We start from the raw sequence: 27,978 nt of genomic DNA on the forward strand, positions 1-27,978 counted from the left end.
GCCTGCTTCTCCCTCTCTCTCTACTGCTCCCCTGCTTGTTCTCTTTCTCTCTCTCAAATAAATAAATAAAATCTTTAAAATAAAAAAAGAAGAAAGCTAGACAAACATTAATTTTGACATGAGTTTTAGAATAAGGAATATTATCAGAAATAAAGAAGAATATTTCATTTTGATAAAAGGGTCAATTCACCAAGAGTATATAATCCCAAATATGCATGCACCTAATCACAAGGTTTCAAAATACATGAAACAAAAACTGACAAAACCAAAACATGAAATAAGATAAATCCACAATTATAATTATAAATTACAATACACTTCTCTCAGTAACTGGCAGACCAAGCAGACAGAAAATCAGCAAGGACACAGAAGATTTGGAACACCACTAACCAACTTGACCTAATTGGCATTTATAGAACACTACATCCCACGAAAATGGAATACACATTCTTTTCAAGTGTACATGGAGTATTCAGCATGGTAGACCAGCTATTGTGTCATAAAATAAGCCTCAGTAAATGCAAGAGAATTTAAATAATCCAAAGTATGTTCTTTGAGCCACAGAACCAAACTAGGTATCAATAACAGAAGGGTATCTGGGAAATTTTGCAAATATTTGGAAATTAAAATACTTCTAAATAACACATGGGTCAAAGAATAAATCATAAGGGAAGTTGGAAAACATTTTGAGCTGAATGGAAATGAAAATACCACATATTAAAATTGTGGGATACAGCCAGAGCAGTGGTTAGGGAGAAATTTATAGCATTGAATTACTAAAAGCTTATGCAACCCCCTCCCACAAACATCAGGATATAATGCAAGGAAAAGTAAGGAATGGAGAACAAAACCCAGCCCTGAACACAACAACAATAGAAAAGTCAATCACTGCAGATGAAAGTTAAAGGTTCTTGAAAGTACAATTAGTATCAAAAGCAGCTCTGAACTCCAAACATCTTACCTTAGTAGTTGATGCTTGTTGATAACATATGACTAGGTTAACAAAAGGTTAGATCCAGGAAGGTCACTGAAGGTAGGCTGGAGAAGGCAGGGGGTCAGAGTGAACAAGAGCAGCATGGGCTAGCAGAGTTGATGAACTCTGATCCCAGGAAAGAGGCTGTTGCTCTTATCTTTAAAATACTTCTTGACAAAGATGAGTTTTCCCTGGAGCCTAATACTTACTACCCTCAGAAATAAGAAGCCTCTGAATGGGTTCTGTTTCTACTTGAGGTGAGAACAGAGATGGGGCACCTGAGTGGCTCAGTGGGTTAAAGCCTATGCCTTAGACTCAGGTTATGATCCCAGGGTCCTGGGTTCTCCTGGGTTAGCATTGGGTTCTCTGCTCAGCCAGAAGCCTGCTTCCCTTCCCCTCTCTCTGCCTACTTGTGATCTCTGTCAGATAAATAAATAAAATCTCAAAAAAAAAGAGGTAAGAACAGAGATGTCAGGATTGCAGGCTGGTTAAACTCTGTAATTCCCAAATATTGTCCCTACATTACAATCACCTGAGGAACTATGTTAAAAAATACTACAGGCCCCCACTCCAAAATAATCTAATTCAGTATATTTGGAATGTGGAACCTAAAGTTTCCCAATTGATTCTAATCCTCATGATTCCCAGTTTGCAAACTACTTGTATAAATATTATTACTATTATCACTAGTAATATTAGCAATAAATATTATCACTATATATCACTAATAATATTAGCAATAAAAATTGCTAACAGTTACTGAGTACCTGTCTAGAAGACCTACTAGGTCTTCTTTATGTGCCTTAATGTATTGTTAGATTTAATTCATTAACAAAAGGGTACTGTGAAGACCACGTGAGGAAGTTTAAGTGAAGCTCATCCCCACTCAGAGGAAACAGATAAGGGAAATCATCTTGACACAGAGGCAGTAACTTTTCAATTACCTGTAAAGATATGAAAAATGTGATTAACACTGATTGGTTAAAGCAATAAAAGATTGGTGATGTCAGACTCAGTCATGAAAATAGACAAAAAAAAGGCAAAAGTCTTGAGGCAGCATGGAACAGTATCCAAAGAGGAAGTATTTGCCTTTCAAGTATGATCCAAACCTGCGCTAGCAGAACGGGTTGGCTTCAAGGATTCTGCACTATACCAAAAATGGTTCTGAATTCCAAGTTCAACATTCTCTCACCTGAGAAAATGGCTTCCTGACCATCCAATCCTTCCTGAAGTCTTCCCAAATCAACCCACTGAGAGCAAGCCTTCCTAAATCACACCTAGTCTGAGGTTATTCTTACCCTAAGTACTCACCATCATCTTAAAATGTTTGCATGTGATATGAATACCTTACTCATTTTACATTTCACTTCCTGCTTGTATCTTGTAAGCATGATCTTTTTTCTATTAATTGTGTCCTGGATGGATCAATTATCCTGGAAAGTGCAAAAGGTTTCTGCATAATAGTATCTAGCAGTGGCATATCTAATTACAATTCATAAATGTACTTTGATAATGATGATCTGTGTAACCCTAGGAGATAAGTATCCTAACAGACTGCATGAAATTAGGATCATGAAGGACTTGAATATAGTACAATAATATCAATCCAGTTAAAATGTGGGAACATGGGTGATAGTAGCTCTTTATCAGTTTGATATTCAAATCCAAGGACATCTAGCTGTCATATGACAAAAATCAGAGGTTTTAAGCTAGAGATTAAGTACCAGGTCATTTTCTAGCTCCTATCCCTTAAATAAAGGCTACTTCTGACTTGCAATGATGCCATTTATGTACTCTGTGTTCAAAATCTTCCTTTCTTCTTCCACTAAACACCCCCATTTAACAACACATCCAAGGAATTAAGCTTTGTTAGCCTGACTGATGTGGAACTGGTCATTAGAGCTTAAAACAGCACCTAAGAATCAGAAATAAAAAGCAATTATTCTTACACTAATACAGATCTTCTCAGGTTGTCACACTTCCTTCAGTCACATTTCCAATATCCCTTCTATTGTCATTCTTAGTTATATCAATTTGCATTTATAAATACAACAATCTGTATGCAACTAGCATGAATTAGCATCTCTTAAGCAGCTCCTCTTTTTATTCTCAACTCTAGGCCCAGTAAAATCTTTGGCCCTGACAATGTCTCTAGAAATGTTACTTCAATTAAAAAAAAACATTTAAACTATGCTTCTGATAAGTGATAAGATAGAACATTAAGTGGCTCTAACATTATAAGCTCCATTCTACCTAAAAGGCAGCCTTAGAGATCAGTATCCATAAAAACAAAATACCAAAGGCCAGGCACAGCTTTTAAACTGAGATCTTGTTTATCTTACTTGTATCATGGAAACCAAACTACGGTCATATGAATTTCCTGATCTTTACAAACATGCTTATGAAAAGTAAGGCCATCATAAATCCTAGTTTAGAAAACCTGCTCTGAATAATCAAAAACGTTTTCCTGGACAAACCAAATCATCAGAGACCTGGGTGCCTGGACCACATATTTTGGTGTCCTTGTAGAAATATACTCACCAGGATGAGTTGAGGTGTTGGCCATCAGCTAATATTTAGGGCCACTACAAGATATATCCCTTTTTGTTTTGTTTACTGGGAAGACAGGGCTTTTTTCTTACATGAATGCAAGATACATCCCTTTGTTTTGTTTACTGGAAAGACGGGGTTTTTTTTCTTACGTGAATGCAAAGGAAAAGTTTCTTTTGGGCTACATTACCAGAAAATGTTCTTCTCCATGACTGGCTTTTTATTTAATGGACACTAATTCCTATAACTAAGAAATCACGTCTTCTCTGTGTGGCCTATCAGGTTTCTCAGAACTGATTCATTGCCCAGGTGTACACGACATTTTAGGGTGTTAAATTCATTTTAGGTATTCATTTCACCCAATCAAATATTCTCATTTACTTCTTAAATACTGTACAGTATGTTTTTTCATAAATCCTTTTTGGAACATGGCAGGGTAGAAATAAAACAATTACACAATTGCTGGGAAAAAAATAAGGCTGCTAGAAATTTCCATTTGTCTAAGCTGCTTCCAGGCTAAGGTGCTTCCAGGAAATAGAAAATAGCCCTGTAGCACGGACCAGTGATTTTCCAACAATAAACTACAAATCACTTGTATATTGACAAAGCAAGATACTCTAACTTTTGCCCCTACCGTTTAAGACAACACAGATGGACAGACGACTGTCTTCCAACTTCTCACCAGCTCAAGAGAGACAGGTCCAGGGTTACTTGTATGTGTTTACATACAGTTCTTTGGATCAAGACCCAGAAAAAAAAACATGCCAACTTAAAATCTTTTTGAGAACTGAAAGCTAGAAAAACACACGTACCACAAAAATTTCGGCGGGGTGGGGGTGAGGGGGGTGGTCTTGTAGATATCCTCCTTTATGATCCTAAAGGTAAGAACTCCTTTCTAAAAGATGGCAAGCTTAAGACACCAGTCACTACAGCTCAGATCCTAGTTCCTGAGAGAGAAATCCTGTATTACATGATTTTCATGTAAAAGGCTCAAAGCTTGGCGGGTGGGGTGATTAGGGATGGCACCTGCTCATATTACTTAGTAATAAAATACTCATAGTGTGGTAACTGCCTCAAAATATTCTGCTTTGCACCTCTTCATTCTACATGATCCCTCTATATAGAGAACAATAAACTCTGCACCACCCAGATTTAGATTTCCTAGGAGGACCTCCCTCCATCCAACATTATTTGTTTGCCTCCATTGACTAGAATGGAAGTTACATGAGGGTAGCAGGGTCTTTGTTTTGCTCAAGGATGTACCTCTGGTGCATAAGAGGCACTCAAATATTTTTTATTTTTTTTAAATAAATATTCTCTAGGAGGCTCTATAGCTGTTTTTTGTAAATGAAATTCTACTAGAACTCAGTCATGCTTATTCATTTATGTATCACCGATGGCTGCTTTCATGCTATAATGGCAGAGCCCAGATGCAACAGGGTATAAACAGCCCATAAAGTCTCAACTATTTACTATCCAGTCCTTTACAGAAATAGTTTGCTGACCCCCAATAGCACTCAATTGGCCCTTATCTCAAGCTAGACTGGAAGCCCCTAGGTACAGGAATTAGGTCTTAATACCCCATTGTACCTAGAGCAGAGTAGATGCTTAAAAATAGCTATCACTACACAAATACGGATTGCCTACTTCCAACATAAGTTACTTTTGCACAGTTAAATCCAAAGTTAGTATTTTCCATCCTCAATGCATTTCTAGCAAAGATACAACCAAAGTTCACCTGTGTTCAATTAATTTGAGGGACAAGGAGAATAGATCCTGATCCTAAGCAAGTAGTGATCTTTCTGGTTCAAACTCATAATCATGTATTCTTTAAAATGTGAATGCAACATAACTGGAGAGCTCCTCCCTGCTATGTCTCAGACAAATGATTCTGAGGTGAACCATAGCTATTTTCTCAATGTCAAAATCATTTTAACAATGCATAATTTCTTTTTATGCCAGGCACATTATGGGTGCTCCATAGTCACTGAACGGATCATTCTCCCGTAATTACTGTTCATCAATTTTTGCAAATTACAATTACCTGAAAGGGGGCATCAAGATTTATATCCCTATGCCAATTCTCAAATATGCTCAGCATTTCTCAATCCTCTAAAAAAAATTTTTTTTAATTTGCATAAATATCACCAGTTCCAAAGAACTGAAGAGTAAATGGATAATTTTAGGCATGATTACAACCCACTGTTTACCCCAGGTGCAGAGGTTAACAAATAAGATTTTTTTCATATTATTGGATGAGGTATCATTTGAAAGCACTGTAGATCATGGACTAAGAAATGAAAAGGGCTAGGAGCCTTAGTGAACTATCTTTACTAAGTTATTGTGAATAAGCAACAATATACACAATGATATACAATCATTTGAGAAAACTATTGTTTATTTAGAAAAAAGGTTACACTGGTAGAATTCAGTAGATAAAAAAATTTTCTTTTAAAAATGTCACTGTGAAACTTTTCCAGACGAAAGTTCAGCAATACAAAGCTCCTGTAGCTGTAGAATTAAAACACAATTAACTTTTGGTTTCCCCCCACCCCAGATTTGTCTAACATAATTACAAGAAAAAATGGCAAGGGACAAGTGAGTGCTGGTACCTTTTTCTTTTTTTAAACAGGTTTTAATGTTGTACATGTACTATATAAAATGATTCCTAAGCATTGCATAAGACACTGCTCCCACTTCATTTTTAGTGACTAATATTAAAAACAGGCCAAATAATAAATTAAAACTGAGTTTTAAAATGAGGTAAATTCAAAATGGTTCAATAATTGTTTATTTTCAGTTTCAAACAATAAAAAGGAAGCATTTCAGATTGAAAAAAAAAAAACAAAAAAAAAAAACAGAACAACTAAACCCAGGCAATATTTAGTTATTAACCTAAAGTGAAATTCTGTACACATGTAACCTTATTTGCTTGTTGGGAACTGTATGCAGCACATTGTGCTAAAAATATGGAACAGTTAACACTTTCAGCCATTTACTGAAAATAAACATGTATAAACTAAGCAACAAGTTAAATACAGTAATGCACAACTCAACAATTTTAAGTTTTCGGCATGGAGCAATAAAGCAGATAACTGAATAACTTAAGAAGATGCAAATGGGCCCTCTTGATTCATAATTCTCGGCAATCTACTCAGGAAAATTAATTTCTGGTCACAGCTGAACAATTTCATTCCAATCTCACCTGAAAGAAACAAAGTGATTATATTGATAGATAAGAAAGGAAGAAGAGAAGGAAGGACACAGGGAAAAGAAAGGGAAGGAAAGGGGATGGAAAGAAGGGGCAGAGAGAGGGAAGGAGAAACCAGGGAGGGAAGGAATGGAGGGGAGGAAAGAAGGAAAACAAGGAGGAAGGAAAGAAGGAAGATTTAAGAAACAAAGAAAAATCAATGAGTTCTATCAATAACAAAGGCTTGAATTAAGTCCCTAGATAAGAATGAAATATTTGTGTATTTCTCATCACTTCCCCCTCTCAGAAACCATTAAAGATAGGCACACTACGAGGAGTTTAAAAAAAAAAAAACACTGAATATTTTGTCTGTGAGAGAGGGAGAAGTTGGGGAGGGGAGGGAGGATAAAATGAAAGAGAAACAAGAAAATATTCCACAGGGGCAAGCAATAGCTTGTCAAACGTAAACAGAACACAGAGCAATGAAAAGGAACCAATTTTACATGATCAACAAAAAAAAATAGAAAAATGACATCACATTTTTCACAAGGACACGATTTTAATAGTGACTTATATTAAGATGCAATGTCTGCTAAATTATAAAAATTGCTTTAAAAATATATTGACTTAATTATACTCATTTCCTTTCCTTTATGTACTGACATTTTCAAATACTGCATATTGAAATAAATTCAAAACATGATCATTACAACATGTGGCAAATAACTTCATATCTGCCTAACATTGTTCTCATTCAAATTTTAAACTAATGCTTAAAGCATTAAACTTTATTGATGAAAATACTACATTCACATATTTCATAAAACCAGAGCTAGAAGGGCCTTGGGAAGTAATCACACTTGCATGAAATGCTGGCAAATAATTTACACATCATTTCTATACAGCATTCTGTTCACACCATGTATAACCTTGACATTTATATAACCAATTATAACTGTGGATACACTAATGTTGAACTTACAATTTTAATACTTAAAAATCATTGTTCCTGTCCATCACTGATGAATGGATAAACAAAATGTGGTACACATTCATACAATGGAGCATTACTCGGTTATAAAAAGAAATGAAGTTCTGATACATGCTATAACATGGATGAACCTTGAAAACATGATGCTAAGTGAAAGAAGCCAGACACAAAAGGCCACATATTGCATGATTCCATTTTTATGAAATGTCCAAAACAGGTAAATCCATAGAAACATAAAGTACATTAGTTGTTTCCAGGGGAGGGGAAGGAAAGAACTGGGAGTGACTGCTAGTATGTATGGGGTCTCTTTTGGGGGTGATGGAAATGTTCTGGAATTAGTGGTGATGGCTATTAACATAGTGAATATACTAAAAACCACTTTAAAACTGCAAATTTTGTTATGTAAATTTTATCTCAATTTTTTAAATTGCAAAAGAAAAAGAAAGTGTTGCTTAATAAAGACTATCATGATTTCAGTATGGCCATAACTAGAATAAGAAATGGGGGTCTCAATCATGATGATGTCACAGTAGAATTACCGGGCAAGGGAACTTTTGCTGACATACTTAAGGGCACATTAAGGGATAAAACTGCTGTTGCCATTAAAACATGTAAAGATGATCTTTCCCAGAAACTGAAATTAAAATTTTTACAAGAAGCCAAAATCCTCAAGCAATATAACCATCCCGATATTGTCAAACTTTTAGGAGTTCGCACACAAATACAGCCTATCTATATCATTAAGGAACTGGTTCCAGGAGGCGATTTCCTCTCCTTTCTGAGAAAGAAGGATGAACTAAAACAGTTAGTGAAATTTTCATTAGATGCTGCTTCTGGATGGCGAATCTCGGGTAAAAATTGTATACACAGGGACCTTGCTGCAAGAAACTGCCTGGAGGTGAAAATAATGTTCTGAAAATCAGTGACTTTGGAATGTCTCGTCAAGAGGATGGTGGTGTGTATTCATCTTCTGACTTAAAGCAGATTCCCATTAAATGGACAGCACCAGAAGCTCTTAATTATGGGAGATATCGTTCTGAGAGTGACGCATGGAGCTTTGGCATCCTCCTCTGGGAGACCTTCAGCTTAGGGGTCTGTCCATACCCTGGAATGACAAATCAGCAGGCACAAGAGCAAGTGGAAAGAAGATACTGGATGTCAGTCTCTCAGCAGTGTCCAGAGCGTATTTACCAATACAATGTTGAAGTGTTGGGATTACAAACTTGAAAACCGCCCCAACTTCAGTGAACTTCAGAAAGAACTGCCATCAAGAAGAAAAGTCATATAGTGATGAAACAGTGCCAAACTCAGCCTTCAAGACTCTATCTTCCAGCAGAGTAATATTTTCTTCTCATTAACAATGCGTTTATACCAGATTACCTGGAACATTCCCCTAAGGTTATTGTTTTCTTAACTATTTTTTTAAATATGTGCCACTCTAACAACTGTAAATAAGAAAGCACAGGTGCTAAATCCAAGAGATAACACAGATCTTTTTCATACTTAGGACTGCTGAGTTTCACAGGGCTTCTACTTCAGGCTGGGTCAGAGCTGGCTGTCCTCCATCCTAGACATCTTTACTCTATCAGTGCTATCAACTGCACTGGTAATACTGTGCTTGCAGAAAGACAAGATTACCTTTAAAAACATCACCTTCTACTAGGTATTATCTGGCTGAGGTTTTCTTCCTCCCTCCCCCAATCCCCGCCCTAGAAATTGGCCCTGTTTTATTAGTAAGGTTGCAATTTCCCTAGGTTCTACCACACCCTCCTCCTGGGCATCAGAAAACTATGCACGAAATGCCCCTGAAGAGCATGCTCTCAGAGCTGAGGCAGCTAGTTTTAAATGATGTTACTTTGTAGAGCTGTGACAGCAAGAAGCAAGTCTGAAAAGTAGAGTGGTCTGGAGAAAAGAACAGCTAGACCACTGATCAAAATAGAGAAGAAAAGCAAATATAAATTCAGTCTTCTTATCCAAGGTATGCCCTTATAAACACACACATATTCTAATTTTATGATCAAATTCACCAAAAGATCCTAAGAAATGTTTCTAATAGCACACAGATTCCTCATAAAGGAGCCTTCTTGATGGCAACAGAAATTTTTTAGAGAAACTAGAAAACACAGGCCCATGGAATTAATAAGATTGCTTCTTCACCTCAAAGGAGGCATCTGAGAATCTGATTCCCTTCATTTCCACCAGTTTCTGAAGTTATCAGGATTTTGTGATCCTATTACACACACACACACACACACACACAGTAGAAAGGCATATATGGATGAAGCAGATAGTTAAAAAGTCAAATGAACATTTATGAAGAAGAAAGTAGATATAGGAGAAAGACATAGGGATGGCCATCTTAATTTCACTTTACTCCCATCATTTACTCTCCTTATACTACTACTACCTAGGAATTCTTATCATAGTAAACATACTTCCTGAGATGGTCCATGTAGATAAATGTAACAAAGAATTAAAACTGGGATTCTGCTGAACTCAATCTTAGCAGACCTACGGGTCCCTCTCAGGATAAAAGCATGAATAAGGGATAGTCATACTCAGGGATAAATGTGGCAAGGGAGCCCTTTTCTAGGTGCTCATGACTAAATCCTAATAAAAACAGCACAGCACCTAGTGAATATTTGGTCTACCCTATGTGAGAGAAAGAAAATAGAAAATTCCTCCTATTCTTTTTTTTAAAATATTTTATTTATTTATTTGACAGAGAGAGATCACAAGTAGGCAGAGAGGCAGGCAGAGAGAGGGGGAAGCAGACTCCCCGCTGAGCAGAGAGCCCGATATGGGGCTCGATCCCAGGACCCTGAGATCACGACCCGAGCTGAAGGCAGAGGCTTAACCCACTGAGCCACCCAGGCGCCCCAAATTCCTCCTATTCTGTCCAACTTTTTGGTAACCTATGAATATCAGTGCAAAGAACGCACACCCACTGAAGAGTATAAATGATGGAAATGAAGAGAAAAATAGTTTGTGTCTATCATTTCAATCTCCTAACAAAACTTTCGAATGCATTTAATGATTACTAATACAGACCTAAATGAAAGCAAAATAAACCTGCCCTCAAAAATATGTTGTAACGGGGCGCCTGGGTGGCTCAGTGGGTTAAAGCCTCTGCCTTCGGCCCAGGTCGTGATCCCAGAGTCCTGGGATCGAGCCCCACATCGGGCTCTCTGCTCAGCGGGAAACCTGCTTCCTCCCCTCTCTGCCTGCCTCTCTGCCTACTTGTGATCCCTGTCTATCAAATAAATAAATAAATAAAATCTTTAAAAAAAATATGTTGTAACACACAAAGCAACCTCTTCTTAAACAGGATACTACCGAATGCTATCAGTGAACTTTGAGGGCAAAAAAAAGTCCAATGCTCTTTCTCATCAATCCCAAAGAGATATACGTAATACTTCTGCACATAGCTCTCCCCGTAGAGTTAACTGAGTATCTGAAACATAGCAGGCAATAAAGAAAAATACCTGGTTGTTTGATTAAAAGGAAAGGATGAAGTTTCTGCCTTCAACAAGATCACAATCTAAGGAGAGGGATATGTAACATACTCATATATCACACAGGAATCTGTGACTGAGACTCTGTAGGCAAGCTGACATGCCCACACGTAAGCAATGGGAAAGTAAGAAAGAAACTTAACTGAACACTCTCCCCTCCTCAATGGGTATTACCAGGACCTAGGACTGTGCTTCACCATGGTGACGCATTCCTAAAATAAGCAATCTTTGAGCACGAAGGAGGTCAGTTTCCAAATATGGACTGAAGAAAAAAGATTCAGAACAGAACTGCAAAATCAATTGTTTACAGAGGCTAGTATATAATGTAAACAAATGAAGTAAGCTGGGTGGGGACTGACTGAGCTAACTATTAAATTAAAAAAGACCCATTCTCTACATAAGGGGGGCAGCACCTAGGGTGCCCAGCTGATTGTTACCATGCAGAAATCGGACACAGTGTTGCCAGATGTTCCAATTCTTCAAGAGAAACTGAAATTTGGACTTTATCATATTGATTAAAACAAAGTTAAATATTACATGAAGCCAAGAAAGTACATTTAACAAGCCACATTCTGCCCAGGGGCTGAGAGTTTGCCCTTGGGCAGAATGTGGTTTAAAGGATAAAAGAGTTAGGTTACACCTAAGATACCGTAGGTAAGAGAAGGACCTGCAAAACAGATTAGGCCTCACTGGATCCAATGATTAGAACAGGAATGTAGTATACCACAAATACACATGGGTAGGATAGAGCTTAACTGTAATAATGTTCTTTGAAATCAAGAATCAAAGTCCAAGAAGCCTGAGTTTCTCAGTCTGGGAGCCAAGTCTCAGTACAGCCATCTGGTTCACAAAAGGACTCTCAAAAGTTAGCTAAAACCTGACACTCACAGAGGACCACACATATCAAATTAAAATTGAGATGCTAAAGGAACCTGGTTCGAAGAGAAAATTTTCAATTGGCAGGAGTTTTTAGAGATTAAACTAGGGGAAAAAGTTCAAGGCAAAGCAACTAGTAGTGTTCAAGAGACTAACTCAAGGAGAGGAAAGATGAATTTCGACAAAAACGTTAGCAGTAATAAGTAACAGAAGATATAGAGAACAAGGAGAAAGGATTTTACAACTAAAAATCATGAGATAGGAAAAGACAACAGAAGACTTTGGAAGCAATCTAATCTGGGTCACATTTATATATTATATTTTCTTATCTCTAATGTGATCATTTTAATTTTCCTGAAATCAGGGCAATATTTACAAATCAATGTCATTTCCCCATCCACTCTGCTCAAAAAAAAAAGTTCTAGAAACCAACAGTGGATCTTACAATTAATAACATCTCTGAATCATGGAAATGTGACATTATGCGGCAACTCTCTTTTATGTAGAATGTAAAATAACTTAAAAAGGGAGCAGCAGATTTGAAGTAGCCTAAAGGTAAATGGTGCCAATCAGAAATGATGAGATTTCTAAAGGATCAAGAAGAACAAGAGAAAGACCTGACCAATCCTAGAATGTACCCAAATAGAAGGAGGCAGCCAGAAGAGCCAGAAGAAGGAAAAATCAATCAGAGCCTCAAAAAAATTAAGAGTCTACCCAAGGATAAAGTATAGGACGTGGCTGTCAGGAAAAAATTTACCAGTATGAACATCAAGCCAAATATATCTGAAAAGGATATCTGAATTGAGAAGGTTTGCTATAAGACCACTAATCTAACATTTAATACCCAAACCAGTCTTTTCATGCCTTTGGTCCTGAAAGCTTATCGAAAGAGGTAAAATACAAATCCATGGAATAAGAACTCAAAAGAAATCTGTAGTAAAACCTTCACATACCGAAGAATAATATTTAGGTACTAAGTAAAGAGAGAATATATAAAATCACAGTGAAAGTGGTCAGTCACAATGGTTGACCAATTCCTAATGAAGATGTAAGTAGTAGGTTTTTTGCTTTCTTTAATAAGGAGACAATGTGAAAGCAAGAAGTAAAAAGCAAAATGCCAAAATAAAAGAAAGTAAAGTAAAGAATAAAAAAAAGAAGATGAAGAGTTTATAGTTTGCTAGGGAAGACAGCTAGTTTGCTAGAACTGAGGAATGGGCAATCTTTCTGAAGGTTTTCAAGAAAACCTACTAAATTCTAAGTGTTCTCTCATAATTCTCATTTAGCCTATTCTACTACTTAGATAACAAGCAGAGAATAACAAAACTGAAAAGGCACACACCACTTGTTAGGACGTTACCCAGGTGGCCTGTTCTGCAGCCAAAATAAATGGGACAAAATCCATACCCTAAAACTCATACCCTTACACAGAACGGGCTCTCACGCATTTCTGATTCTTAATTTAAACAACTGTAAATAGCCTTAGTTATCTCTCTGGTTTCATAAAAGCAGCAGCAAATAATATTAGGGGGAGGGTGGAGACAGCAAGTATACTTTATATAGTATATAGAGGTGAATATAAAGTATACTTTACATCATTAAGAAATGATAGCTAATAAGGAAGCAAGAAAATGGGCTATAAAAGAGTTGACAACTTCAAATACGGCCATCTCAATTAAATGTAGAGGGTAAATCATCCTATAAACCTCAATAATCCTAAAGCATCACCAAACAAGAGCTATTCAGATGACCATCTGAGTACTCAAAAAAAAACTATCTTAAGTTCTGAACACTCTCTTCACTAAAAGTGAACTACTGTACACATACAATTTATTTAAGATTGTTAGACACTTTTTAAATCTCATACAAGGCAGAATTACCTTGAAAACAAAGTTGCGTATTTTAAATTCCAGAACGAAAAGCACAGACCATATTTTCTGGCCTTGCAAAACATGGCCTGTGGTAGCAAATGAGGCATAAAAACTTAGAACAAAAATTTCTGGATAACACATCTGCAGGAAAAGGCAAAAAGAGGAACAGAGAACACTAAAGGGCAAGAAAACCTATGCTGTGAATACTGGCTCTGTCAGCTAATACCTTTGCTAGCCTCTTCAACTTAACCCCTCAGAGTCTCAGGTTCTTCACCTGTAAAGTGCAGATATCAGCACCACCCACAAGGCTATAGGTACTTTAAAAAAAAAAAAAAAAAGGTGATTAATTATCCAGAGAAGTTGGGAATGAGTGGTGAAGAGAAAGCCAGATGTTCTTAAATACATCTTGGTGCTAAAAAAACACAAACAAACGAACAAACAAACAAAAAAAACCCTGCATGGCTAATCAGCAAGCTTAAGATGAAAGCAGCTTAAAAATAACTGTGAATCTTGTTTTGCATCTGTACCTGAAGACCTGGTCATTAAAAGTTAGGTGCAAAATTCAAGTTGCATCTTGCAAAATGTATCTAGTTTCTTCAACATTATCAGACCTCGTTTCATATTTCTATCTTTAAATGAAAGGAGGTGAGGAAACACTCACCTTGATTGAAAGTCTTCATTATCTGTGCTTGTCCGAGGACTTATGAGTAGATGACAAATTAAGGGAAAACAACTTTGAAAAAAAAAAAAAAGGAATGGTGTCTCAATTTTTAGTGCAGTCCTTCAGTTTGCAGGCCTAATTGGCTCTGACCAGCCTGGAAGCCTCAATTTCCACCAGCTCTGCTCATCTGCTGCATCATCTTGCCCTTCTAATTCCCATGCCCCCAGCCCAAGGGACTCCCTGTTCCCTTTCTTCCTCTCAGTAGTAATACAACCAGAGAGAATCGAAATCCCTTGACGGCATAAAACAACCTCACAGTCACCACAGAAGTTAAAAAAGAAAAAAAATGTATCAAGTCTCCCACTTCCGCATTTCGTACATGTCAGAGGGTTAATTGAAGAGACTATTTAAAAGCTAGTAAGCCCTTAAACTTTATTCAGACCACATACTACAAGGGTACAATTCTAAACATGACCAGTATCAAAGCTTTCCATTACACTGATTAAAAACTCCAATAAGATGAAAAGGATATTGTTTCTTCTCTTCCTTTCCTCCTGAACTGTCCCGTTTCTCTTTCTTTTCTATCTTTTCTTTATCATGCCTGGACTCCTATAAGGAATGGTGGAATTAGTTTGGGAAGGGAAAACCAAATATAAAAATCAGCTCCAAATCCCTTTTTATCACCCACCAGTCATACATTTTTCTTCAAAAACGTATTTAATGATGCCAAAAGCACAAGCAACAAAAGATAAAAATTGGACTTCGTCAAAAACAAAAACTTTCATGCATCAAAGAACACTAGCAAGAAAGCGAAAATACAATGCACAGAATGGGGGAAAATATTTGCAAATCATACATCTCATATGGATCTAGTATCTAGACTATATAAAGAAGTCTTACAACAGAGCAACAAAAAGACAGACAATCCAATTTAAAAATGGCCACAGCATCTGAACAGATTTCTCCCAAGAAGGTATACAAATGGCCAACAAACACATGAAAAGATGCTTAACATCATTAGTCATTAAGGAAATGCAAAATAAAACCACAATGAGATACCACTTCACACCCACTAGGATGGCTATAATAAAAAAAAATTTAATTAAAAAAAAAACAGAAAATAACAAGCGTTGGCAATGATTTAGAGAAACTGGCACCCTCATACATTGCTGGTAAAATAGAAGCAGTCCAGCCACTGTGGAAAAGTTTGTTGGTTCCTCAAAAAGTTAAACACAGCATTACCATATAACCCAGAAATTCCACTCCTGGGTATACGTACAAGAGAACTAAAAACAGGTCTTCAAACAAACACTTCAGAGCAGCACACGAACATTCATAGCAGCACTATTCACAACAGCCAAAGGGAAACAACAAAAAAGTCCCATCAACTGACAAATGGATGAACAAATGTGGTATATGCATATAATGGAATATTATTTAGCCATAAAAAGAAATGGAAGTACTGATACATGCTACAGCATGGAAGAATCTCAAAATATTATGCTAAGTGAAAGAAGTCAGACACAAAAGGCCACATTATTATGCAATTCCATTTACATAAAATATCCAAAACCAGTAAGCCCATAGAGACAGAAAGCAAATTAGTAGCTGATAGGAGCTAAAAGGAGAGGGAAATGGGGAATGACTGCTTAATGGGTATGGGGTTTCTCTCTGGGTGATGACAATGTTTTGGAACTTGATAGACATAATGATTACACAACACTGTAAATATACTAAATGCCACAGAATTGTACATTTTACAATGGTTATTTTTATGTTATGTTAATTTTACCTCAATTTAAAAACACTTATTTAAAAGGAACAGCATCACTTTTAAAACATACAGAAATTTTTTTTTTTTTAAGTAGGCTCCATGCCCAGGATAGAGCCCAAGGCAGGGCTTGAATTCACAGCGCTGAGATCAAGACCTGAGCTGAGATCAAGAGTCGGAAGCTTAACCGACTGAGCCACCCAGGCGCCCCAAAGCACAGAGAAATTTTAAAATGATTACCTTATAATTTTCCAAAACTGCTTTTAAGAACTATGACTACGTATACAATAATGCCTTGAAACACTTTATACCTTAGTAATGACTTGCCTACTTTATGGCAGATGCATGAAATGTATTATGAATATCATCCATGAGTATCTAAGAAAATGCACATTATACTTAGTTTGAAAATCAAATACAAGTTACAAACACACAAGTTTATTAGGAGAAAATGTTATAAAAATGTTTTAAAAACCACAATTAATAAAGACTTTATGACAACGTAATGATCAGGGAGAAAGAATACACATGACCATATTTTAATCTCATGAATGTAAAGAAACCAAAACACTGCTGGCAAGGAGGAATAAAAGAAAACACAAAAAGAAAGGGTAAAGGGTAAAGCTTAATGAATAGAAGCAGGTGGGGGTGGAATGGAGAGAAAAGGAATTTCAGAGATAAACTAATTCTACTCCCCGTAATTTGGGACCCAATTGGCTGGAATTCCCCCCAGATAACCCTTGCCCACTGCCTCCTCTTCCCACCCTCAAATAATTAAGCAAAGACTATTTGATTATCAAATTAACTCAGTATTTTCTAAATACTCAAGGGTCAATTTTTTAAGAAAAAGCCTTTTGTTTCACTGTTTCCCTAATTTACCTTTTTGCCACCGGAGATTTTATCCATCTTTTCAGATTTAAAAGAATCGCCACCTTTTTCTTTGCCTGAAGATTTTGACTTATTTTTTTCCTTGTCTTTCTCATTTGGATAAGGAGACTCACATGGACTTTCACTTTTGTGTTTTGAAACCCCCACTAAAAGTATAAAAGAAAATCATGAAAGCCTTTTCCAGTTCAGTTTGACGACAGCTTTGAAAGCATTAATAAATCTACCTACTTGTTCCATTTTCCTCTTTTCTCCTCTTGGCTAAGTCCGGCGGCACTTCCCGGTCATTGTTTGAATGATCCTAGAACCAAGAATTGTGAACTACATTGATCAAGAGTTTATGTTTTTGTTTTAAAATATTACTTTTATACAAGGGCACAGTTAACTAGCATTGGAGAGTATTGTCAGTCCTTTCACATTGCAAAATGACATGAAAGACAAGCAGAGCTGGTAGAGATTGTTAGGCTGAATGAAGATCCTTATTACTGTAGAAGATTCAATTCAAACACACTTTAAGGTGAAAATACCAGTTAAAACACCAAATAACAGCCTGCCATGCAACAAACTAGTACTTTAAAAAAGGCAAAAACACACTACCATACACGATATAATGACTTTCCAAACTAGTTTTTAAAAAATTACAAACCCTTTTCCGTTCTTTCCTGTCCTTTTCATCTTTTTTCTCTCTTTCTCTGGATCTTTCCCTCGACTTGTCCAAGTCTTTCTTGTCCATTTCTCTCTCCTTACTCTTGGACAGTGGTGGAGGAGTATGATTAATGTAGAGCTGTTAAATTAAGGCAATATTACTAAAGATTATTAGTTTTCCAGTATCGGCATCATCTGCTTGATTCTTTATTTAATGAAAAGACAATTGGTAGTTAGACCCAAAGTCAAAACTGGTCAGCTGTCTGGATTACAAGAGGTGAAATAAAAGCATGGCACAAATTATGCAAAGACTTCAATTCTTGGCCTTACAAAAATTTTCATTTAAACTCAACCAGTTCATTCCAGTCTTAAATGAGACTGAGACTTAATGGAGGCTTTAATAGCTCTATTGTAAAGATCTGTAAGCACCACTACAGGAGTCCATATGTAAAAAATAATGACTGAACTCTCTAACTGTTAAAAAAAAAAAAAGATACAAACCTCTACACAATCAGGAAAATTTTAAATAGTTTTACCATCCACTTACAAGGCAACTGATGACAGTGAGCCAAAGTATAAAACAAAACCTCACCATGACTTTATTAATAAGTCTTCTTTGCCTCAGCATATACCATGCATACATTATCCTAAATTTTTTTTGTAAATATATAGGCTGCATATTCTCTACTTCTGAAAGCACTCCAATTTCTACCAAATAATCACAATGGACTGTAAAATTTGTCTCACTCGTTCTAAGGAGCTCAGAAAACCATTTGGTCACCTGAGGATGATTAAAAAAAAACTCAGAGACTGAAAAATGATGAACTGATATCTGCCTATTGTTTCAAAAGGCCCACAGACAATAAACAGCCAAAGATCAAGGGTGTGCTACCTAAATAATTAAGAGACAACCTTAATAACTTACGCAAGTTGTAAATATGGAAATCTAGTATAAAAGAAAACATTAAGGAAGTAATCAGATACCTATCCTTACAGCATTTATAACTGTGCTACAAGCTTATGTTCAATTTAAGACATTACAAGTAATAGGCAGCAGAATATGAAATATAACTCATTACATTAACTACACAATCCTAGATATACCTTAGGAATGAAAACAAATAGTGAGTCAAAAGCCAAATAGTTTTACATGAGGAAATCCTTTGTATTCAAAGGAATACATAAAAAAAAAGACCATCAGTTTGAAAATTAAAGAAACACTTATTTTTTAACACCATCAAATATTTTCAATTCAGTTGGCTGAGAAATATTGCCATAGCAATGCAGAAGTAGATTCTTTAAAATGTCAATGTTTAAAAGTTGATGATCAACTGAAATAGACAAAATGTTTGTTAACAACAAAGAGCAAAAGAATGAGAAACAGTCATAAAAGTGCTTGTCCAAATGGTACTCTTGCTGGGTTAATGCCCTATACAACACTTCAAGATTTTATAATTGTGAGGTTTATTTATATCTTAAGTTAATATTACTTATGAAACTGATAAGACAAAAAGAAATAATATATTCCTACAATACACAAAGATTTCTCTAAGGGAAATACTGCTTAATTCTCCTGATAAAAGAAAAAGGGGGTTGTGATTACAAATAAGTACACACAAGCATACGCATGCACACACATGCACATGCACACACACACTACTCAAGAATGAAGTTTTTAATTGTGCCTAACTTGAATTCTGTATTGCAAGGAATTGAGAAACTTATATATTCTTACTCTAGAAATGTACCTAATTCTATTCATTCTTCCTACCTTTCTAAGAATAGTTCTGATCACAAGACTCTTTTCCACAGTAACATGCAGTTTCTCACTGCCTACAGAATAAAATGCATACTCCTTAGCTTAGGTACTTCCAACCTCTTCACAATCTTTGTACAATTATATCCTACTATGGGGCAACCCAATGTACTCTATGCTGTGGCTACCACTGGCTCCCTAACACTCTATCCTTTCCAGCAGTTCTCTTCACCAGAATGGTCACTCACATTTCTCTTAATCTCTTAAAATCCTACTAGCTTTCAAAGACAGCTCAAAAGCCATCAGCACTTCAATTGTCTCTGAACTCTGCAACTCACTTTCAACTCACTTTCTGATGCATTCCTATATTTATTATTTCATATTAACCTTTTTTTGTGACGGGCATTTTCTATTAATTTCATGTCACTTATATTTGTCCGTAACAGTTTCCAGTATGGCATGGAAGCTTGTTTTTTCTACTTTAACACACTTCCTAGTGCCTTATACACAACCGAGTACTCAATACGTGTTTGCCAAACAAAATGAATGATTTGTTAAACTGATCGGCATATAATGTTGATGGATTTTGCTTTTGATTTGCTTTTATTCTTAACATTGGGATCAATGAGTCCAAAAACATGACTGATTTTCAAAATCTGTTAACACTACTATACTGACTTTATTAAGGCTACAGTATATAAAGATGGTCTCACTTGTAGGTTTCCATTTGATTGTAAATCCTTGTTTTAAGATGATGAACAGAATTAAAACCTGAATTCTGTTTCGAGTGGTCACTGTTGCTCTCCTCAATTACAGAGAGGCATGGGTAAAGGAAAATGCTTTTCACACTTCCTTCATCAAATGTAGCTTCTAGGTTTGCTAGTTGAATACACGAGTGACCAAACTGGAAATACGCCAATTGGAAATTGGGGGTGGAAGGCAAACAGACAGAAAAGATTTGGATATTAAGCTAGATTTTTCTCCCGTTAACCAATCCCACTTGAAAAGCTAAATCTATGTATTACTTTTACCATGGATTAGAAAGTGAAAATAATAATGTAATAAAAAAAGATCCCAGGAAAAAGCATTAACTAAAAAATTAAAGCATAGAAACAATTTTATATGTACAACTGACAACAGAACATGAAAAAAATAGACACAGATCATTCAAATCCTCTAAAAAGTAAAAGCTACCCCAGAAACAGTGAGGGATATAGACTGTCAATTTTAAAGATCACTCAAAGTCTGGTAATTTTTTTTTCTAAGACATTCATATGCTATCGAACCTTCCTAGACATATAAAAATGCAGACCAGTAATCTGTGGATACTTTACCAAACTCCAAAGGCATAAGAGTTCATTTCAAATAGTTATTTAATCTAATCATATCACCGAGTTAACTATACCGAGCCCTAAGGATCTGAAAGGTGGTATGAATCACATGATTTTTACAAGTGCATTCAGTGCCATTTTCAAAAATTTCTGACTGAATGTGGAATAAATCTACTGAATTTTAAATACCAGAAAATCACTATCTTTTTTCAAAGGGGGAATATAAAGAGACTGACTTAAAGCATTATAATTTTAAAAACAAGGCAAACACACTAAAGGAGTTAGGAACTCGTTTCGACTACTGCTGACATGGGTGCTAAGAATCAAGGGACCACGGCGCCTGGGTGGCTCAGTGGGTTAAAGCCTCTGCCTTCGGCTTAGGTCATGATCCCAAGGGTCCTGAGATGGAGCCCTGCATCAGGCTTTCTGCTCAGCAGGGAGCCTGCTTCCTCCTCTCTCTGACTGTCTCTCTGCCTACTTGTGATCTCTGTCTGTCAAATAAATAAATAAAATCTTTAAAAAAAAAAAAGAATCAAGGAACCATACATTTTTTTGCAATTTTTTTTTTCATTCTGGTAAGAATACTTGAGGAACCTTAATTTCAGTCCAAGTTTTGGTACTACAAACAAGTTATGTGCCACTGGGAAAAGATCAAGAACTTTTTTAGTTTCTTATTTATCCAAAAGACACTACCCTCCTGCCCTATCTACCTCACAGCACTGTTATGAGCATGAAATGAAATAACGTGTTTATCTCACATGTTTTATTTTCAAAAGGCTTTCACAAATGTAAGAAACCATAATTTTCATCACTGATGAGAAATTCCAGGTAACTGTAACAGCAGGTTTCAAACTGCTTCAAAGTATGTTTCAGGAAATAAATACTCCCCAGGTAACATTGTTAACCCATGAATTTAAAATAGCCCATACAAGCCACTGATGTTTAAAACTGACATACACAATCCCAAACTGGTTATGAAAACCAACTGTATTGCAATACATACTTAATTTAGCCAATAAAAAGTTTTACTTTAAAAGAAAGCATTCACACAGTACAGCTAATACTCTTTTGATTAATACAGTATACTCTAAAAACAATGCTACAATTTCAGGACAAAGGCACATTAGCTAACCTAAACTATTAAAAAATTAGTGCTTATTGCCCAATATCCACAGACATTTCATTATAAAACTACAGATCTAAAAGCAGTTTGTAATGTCAACTGCCTTTGTTTCAAAATTTCGTTTTGTATTGGTCCACCAGTAAGAGATAATACTTAGCAGATATAAGAGGAGGCAAAGTAGAAAATCAAAGTGAAAGAAGGTACAAATTTTATAATAAGTAGACAAAATAACATGAACAATGGACAATTCAACTACAATAATGAGGTGAACTCTGTAATAAGATACACAAACTGCACATTATTTTTAGAAGAAGAATACTCAAGAAAGTAGAGTAATAGGCAAGAATTGATACTGGCATGTAAACACGATCATCAAGTTGAGTATTCCCCGCCAAGAGAATGATTAGTTGACATTAACCAGATTTCTTAATATTCTGCTACAACTACCAAAAAGGTAGCTCAGCAGAGGCAAGAGAAAGAGTTTTATGGATTGAGATGGGCTCAGTTTTGAGAACAGTATGTGAATGCATCAAATTTCTTTTCTGGTCTTTTGGGTTGTCTAAAAAAGTCAGAAAACAACCTGACAGATTTGTTTTGAGAAATTAAATGAGCTTACTCCCCAAAACAAACCAACAACCCCTTCCCCAAACCTTAAACTTATTTCCAGATTTTAAAGCATAAAAGGATAATGCATAACACAGCAAGCAAAGAGAGATTATAGAAATGTTGCCACATTACACACATTTGGTAACAATCTCCTTAAAAGGGACCGCTGTCATCCATTGTTTCAGTTTGTGATAGGTATTTTTAAAGGTTATTCACTAGCTTACTGAATTTACTAGGGTGAAGGTATCTATTAAATAAATGAAGAATTTTTTTTTTGTTTTACTTAGGCATGATGATTTTAAAAGACTCAAACCTTTGCTGAAGACTCCTTGAGTTCGATGAGACTGTCCTGTAGAAAATGAATGGAGATGACAGGTGAGCTGGCATAGTTCTCAGAACCCAGAGGAACTTTGGGAAGTATGGCTGTAACCTGGAAATAAACCAGCTACTTCTTGTGAGGATAAATCTTGTGATGTCAATTATTATATGAATATCAACAATAGAAAACAAAAGCAAAACCATGTAATGGAACTGTAATGTTAAAAAAAAACTAAATTATATGTACTCAACATAACAAATAAAAATCTCTCTGCTCATAATTTAAAGATATATGTCAATGCCACATTTTTCATAACACAGTACTTAGGCTATAAGTAATGTTAAGAGGCTTTAGAAAGCAAAACACTTTTTTCCCTCCACAGAAAGTTTAAAACAGTGGAGGTCACTGTGGAAGAACATTATCTTACATTTTCATAGTTGTTCTTTAACTGGGAGGTTTCAAATTTTACTTTGACTCTACCATAAATATAAACATGTTTAATCCTAGCCAAAAGACTTAGTGGCATTATATTAACAAGAAAACAAAATGTATTCTCTACAAGAGTAGTCACTTTTTTGCAAAGTGCCTCTGTTGGTGAATCTCACGCCTCCCACAAAAAAAGCACTTTAAAAAAAGAAAGAAAGAAAAAGAAATCAATTACGGTATTTTACCACAGTGCTCTTGATGAAGAATTAGTTAACTTACAGTTTTAAAAGTTCAACGTACTGCAAATTCAAAGATTCCATGAAATTAGATGACTTTAGAATTAAAATTAAATATGGAGCAAGGAATGGCTACCCTGAGTCTTCAAGAAGGCTACACCCACGATTTTGTGCTGCAGTTGAATGCCTGGGGTTTCTCTTTGCTGGGTGGTAGGATTGGATGCCACATCTGCTTTTATCGTAACGCAAGGTTCAACTTGTTGGGAACCCAATGGGTATAAACAAACCTCCAAGGGAAGATACAACAGAAGCTGCATGCTCACTGAATATACACAACTACAGGAGAACTGATCACCAAGGAGACTTTAAAATGGAACTCCTTTCAAGATTCCTTCTTAGAAGGCACACATCGGTATGATGCTCATCAAGAAGCTTGATGAATTCAGAGGTATCTTGTTTATCCTGTATCATCCAGGAAGTCTTCAGTGCTATATATTCTTCAATATTTATGCTGAAAAATAGGCTTCATTCTGCTGAAAAGATTCATTTGCTTGTAGCTACCATTGCACTCCAAAAAAGACTGCTTAAAGCAGTGAGGCACTTCTGGGTAAAATTTTTCTTGCACTTTGAAACACTACAAAATTAGTGCTAGGTCCTTGAAGTTTTAATATTTTTATAATAAAAATACTCAATAGGAAAAAATATCAGTCCACCAATATGTAAAAAATTCATTTTCTAATGCAATATAAAACCTCCAGTGGCTCCAGTGAATACTTGGCACAAGACTTGAAGGAAGTCAGGACACGTATTCCAACCAGGTGAGCCTAACATGGACGCTGCCTTCCTCAGGCTATACTAACCTTTACTGTTGAGGAATGTGATGGAGAAGGGTGGGTATCAATTTTGCGGCGTTTTTGTTCTGTTGGTACAAAAAGAAATGGTCACAGTAAGATAGTTTTCTACTTTTTCCAAGCACTTAAAAAAATCACCATTTTAAAAATCACCTTTAAGGTCATCAAGTATCTCCCCCAACAAGTAAAGTCCCTAGATAACTTGCCAAAACAAACTTGCCAAAACAAGGAGACAAGAACCAACTATACATTAACAAGAACCAAAAGTAAACAAATATAAATAAAGGCAAACTTGCCCCTTTCAGGCTCTGCAACATCTGATCGGGGAACAGGTGACTTCAAGGACCCAGAAACTGGTGTTTTTTCTCCTCCTTTAACATTTTCCTTTGATTTCATTTCCTTTGCTATATCTCTTTCTCTGGATGGCTCCTTCTCTCTTTCCTTTTCTTGAATCGATTTTGATTCTACATTGGGGACAGTGGTTTTGAATTTCTCATCTTTAGCTTTTTCTTCCTTCTTGAATTTTTCTTTCTCTTTGTCAGACTTAGGTGTTCTTTCCTTCGTCTCTCTTGCTTTTTCATCTTTGTTTGGCCGCTCTTCCTTCGGTTTTTCTTTACCATCTTTACCAAGTACCCTGGCCTCTGGAGTAGTAGCTGGAGTCTTTTCTTTTTTCTCTTTTTCTTTCTCTTTCCCTTTTTCTTTGTCATTTTCTTTAACAGCTTTGCTGCTTAAGAATAAAAACACGAGATTTTAAGACAAACTGTCATAAAACATAGTCCATGTTACAAATTATAAAGGGTTTCTTACCGACTTCGAAAATACTAGAAGAGTAGCCCTTTGAAAACTAAAGGACTTTAAAGACAAGTGAAAAGAAAGTACTACTTCTTTTTTTATTTTTAGGAAGTACTTCTTTATTCAGTAAATAATAAATGACCAAATTCATGAATAGCAGATTAAAAAAGAATGATTAAAATGATGTCAGGCCATTTTCTGTATGTTCATAACCTCTGAGGATTACTAGGTCACAACCAAAAATTATCCCACAAGCCGACCAAGGGTGCTACTATCAGAAGCAGGATTACTTGGTTGGATGGATCACTGGTCAAAATCAGTGTAGGCTTCTCTTATGTTCATTATCCTTACCCAGAATGCTCACAGCAAGCACTCAATCCTAAAATGTTTTTCTAACTTCACCACTTACCTTCACCTGCGTAACTCAGCAGGGGAAACAATGTCAGTCTCAGCATTATATAAAACATAAGGAGGGCAGTTAAGCACATCATCAAATTAGGGGTACATATAAAATTTCAAGGTCCAACATAAATGACTTTCATAGTATTCAAATACCAGCCTCTTTCATTCACATCTAATGAGGTTAATCATATATGAATTCAGAATTCTGACATACAGTCAGTGTCCCTACCTGTTAGAGCTACTGTTTCCATTGCTTGAATTCCCTTTCGGTGTGGCACTAGAAGCTTTATTAACAGCTTTCACACCACACTGAGATCTCTCCCTTGATTTATCTGAAATAAAGTAAAGTTTTATTTGACAAGCCCCTAAATGTAAATAAACTACAATTTCACAGCAAAATGATTAGAGATTAATTAGAAAGAAACAAAGGGCTAATTTCTTCTTGACAGTTACATACTCCTACTTAAGGAATAAACTATAATACTAGCCAACATTTTATTTGTCATGTGATATAAAACATCTTAGGTTTGTTGAAACAAAGCATATTAGTTATAAATTTCTATAAATAAGCGTACCAGTCTCCTCAGTACTGCTTTCATCCGACTTAGATGCACTTCCTATCGACGATGAAGAAGGCCCACCACCAGGCCCATTTTGTACACTGGCAACTGCATTCCTCGGAGGGGGGTCTTTGTGATGAAACTCATTTTCAGGTATCATGTATGACTTTCTACTTTTCAACTGCCCAGAGTAGCTGAAAGTCGCACAAAGTGTTTAAATATACAAATACAAATCAAAAGCACAAACTGGAGTTTAAAAGAACAAAACTAGCAAGTTATTCACTCCGCTACTTCGTTTCAGAGAATAAAAAAATACTAATTTTCAATAAGTTTCTGAAGGTCTTTATAGAGAGCCCCAGGTGCTTTCTTAAAAAATAAAAGTTTCAGTGTAAACTAATCCTCAAACTAAGATGCCTTTTTTCCACTACTGAAGATCCAAAACTCAACTGACGATAAAATTACATTTCCTCCAAACCAAGACATATTGTATATGACTTTTGAAACTATCATCCAGTATAGACCGGAAGCTGATAATCAGAAGTGACAACTCTCACCAGCCTGTGGGAACATGATCGCATAATCTCCCATAATCTCCTGAAGTAAGGCAGAAGATAAACTTCAACACTGTAAAACATTTTAAAGTCTTCAGAATCCTTCTGTCATCTAGTCTCATAAATCACATTAAAGTATAATTGTGTTACCCCATAGCCAATGCATATAGATCTGGCCTCTTCTCTTTTTCTTCTTGGCAGATTTTATGCACTCTTCTTTCCAAAGCTTGACCCAAATTCAAAACTTTTGGGTACCAAGGAAGTATTTTTGTTAGCACAATCAAGATATTCCTGATGTGAGTATATTCGCCTGTTTCAAGGCAATGTACGGATGCCTACAACAAACATTTTAAGATCTATTATTATAAAAGTATAAGTATAAAGAGAAAAACCACCTTTAAGAAACATTAATTTTTTTTTACCTTGGTTAGTTTGTAATGCCATTTATGTACAACATGTCGAAAATTTTCATAGTCTAACTGGTCAGCTTTATTTCCACCATCAAATCCAGTGGCCCGCAATATAGTTAGGAATCCTGGATAATTTCCACATTCCTTGAAAATAAAAGGGGGTTGTTAAAAGAAAAATTCTGCTCCTAAACTAGCAGAAGCTGAAAACTTAAGTGGACTAGAGTAATGATTCCACACAAAAACAAGATGTGTATTTGAATGACAGGTAGTTTTCACAGAAAAGTTCAGTTTATTCAACGGTATGAATTTGTAATGTCAGTTTGAGATAGATTTTTTTATATCTATCACCTTTTAATAATGAATGAATGATGTTTAAATTTTAAACACTGTTTTACAACTGAATCTTAAACTTGGCTTCCCTTTCAGAACTGAACAACCTAAAGATTACATGGGTAAAATGTAAGGGTGTTTATTAACCATACCTTTTCATACGTGGCTCTGTCACTATGCCACCTGGTCACAGTCTCTAACATGCAGCAAAGAAATCTCCCGTATCGACTAGCTTCATTTTCGGTACAGCTTGCAACTGTGTAAATTATATCAGAGAAAACCTACAGGAAAAATGTTTGAAAAATAAAAACAAATCAAGGTCAAATTAGTTCAAAATAGTAAAATGTTATAGCAAATCAT

General features: G+C 35.9%; 1 protein-coding gene and 1 pseudogene across 5 annotated transcripts in view; one reads left to right on the top strand and one right to left on the bottom strand.

The window, feature by feature from the left end:
* Positions 1-7,258: 7,258 nt before the first annotated feature.
* THOC2 (THO complex subunit 2) overlaps positions 7,259-27,978 on the bottom strand; it is a gene marked incomplete at its 3' end in the record, with an annotated part of 114,410 nt that continues 93,690 nt past the window's right edge. For 2 of the 4 annotated variants that reach the window (XM_080831200.1, XM_080831199.1), the window contains exons 26-37: positions 27,771-27,899; positions 27,301-27,432; positions 27,029-27,213; positions 26,343-26,521; positions 25,997-26,099; positions 24,870-25,300; positions 24,583-24,641; positions 23,055-23,171; positions 17,927-18,064; positions 17,512-17,581; positions 17,275-17,429; positions 15,105-15,233 (exon numbers count right to left, since the gene is read on the bottom strand). In XM_080831200.1, coding sequence (XP_080687326.1) covers positions 15,105-15,233; positions 17,275-17,429; positions 17,512-17,581; positions 17,927-18,064; positions 23,055-23,171; positions 24,583-24,641; positions 24,870-25,300; positions 25,997-26,099; positions 26,343-26,521; positions 27,029-27,213; positions 27,301-27,432; positions 27,771-27,899 — 1,827 coding nt within the window. Of the gene's footprint in view, positions 8,810-14,624; positions 14,671-15,104; positions 15,234-17,274; positions 17,430-17,511; positions 17,582-17,926; positions 18,065-23,054; positions 23,172-24,582; positions 24,642-24,869; positions 25,301-25,996; positions 26,100-26,342; positions 26,522-27,028; positions 27,214-27,300; positions 27,433-27,770; positions 27,900-27,978 lie in introns of those variants that run through there. The other 2 variants (XM_080831202.1, XM_080831201.1) reach the window with 2 other exon arrangements.
* LOC308337470 (tyrosine-protein kinase Fer-like) lies at positions 8,183-8,992 on the top strand (annotated as a pseudogene). The gene has a single exon. The product of its transcript is annotated as a tyrosine-protein kinase Fer-like (transcript).

The sequence above is a fragment of the Martes martes genome (assembly GCF_963455335.1).
Source record: "Martes martes genome assembly, chromosome: X".
NCBI lineage: Eukaryota > Metazoa > Chordata > Mammalia > Carnivora > Mustelidae > Martes > Martes martes.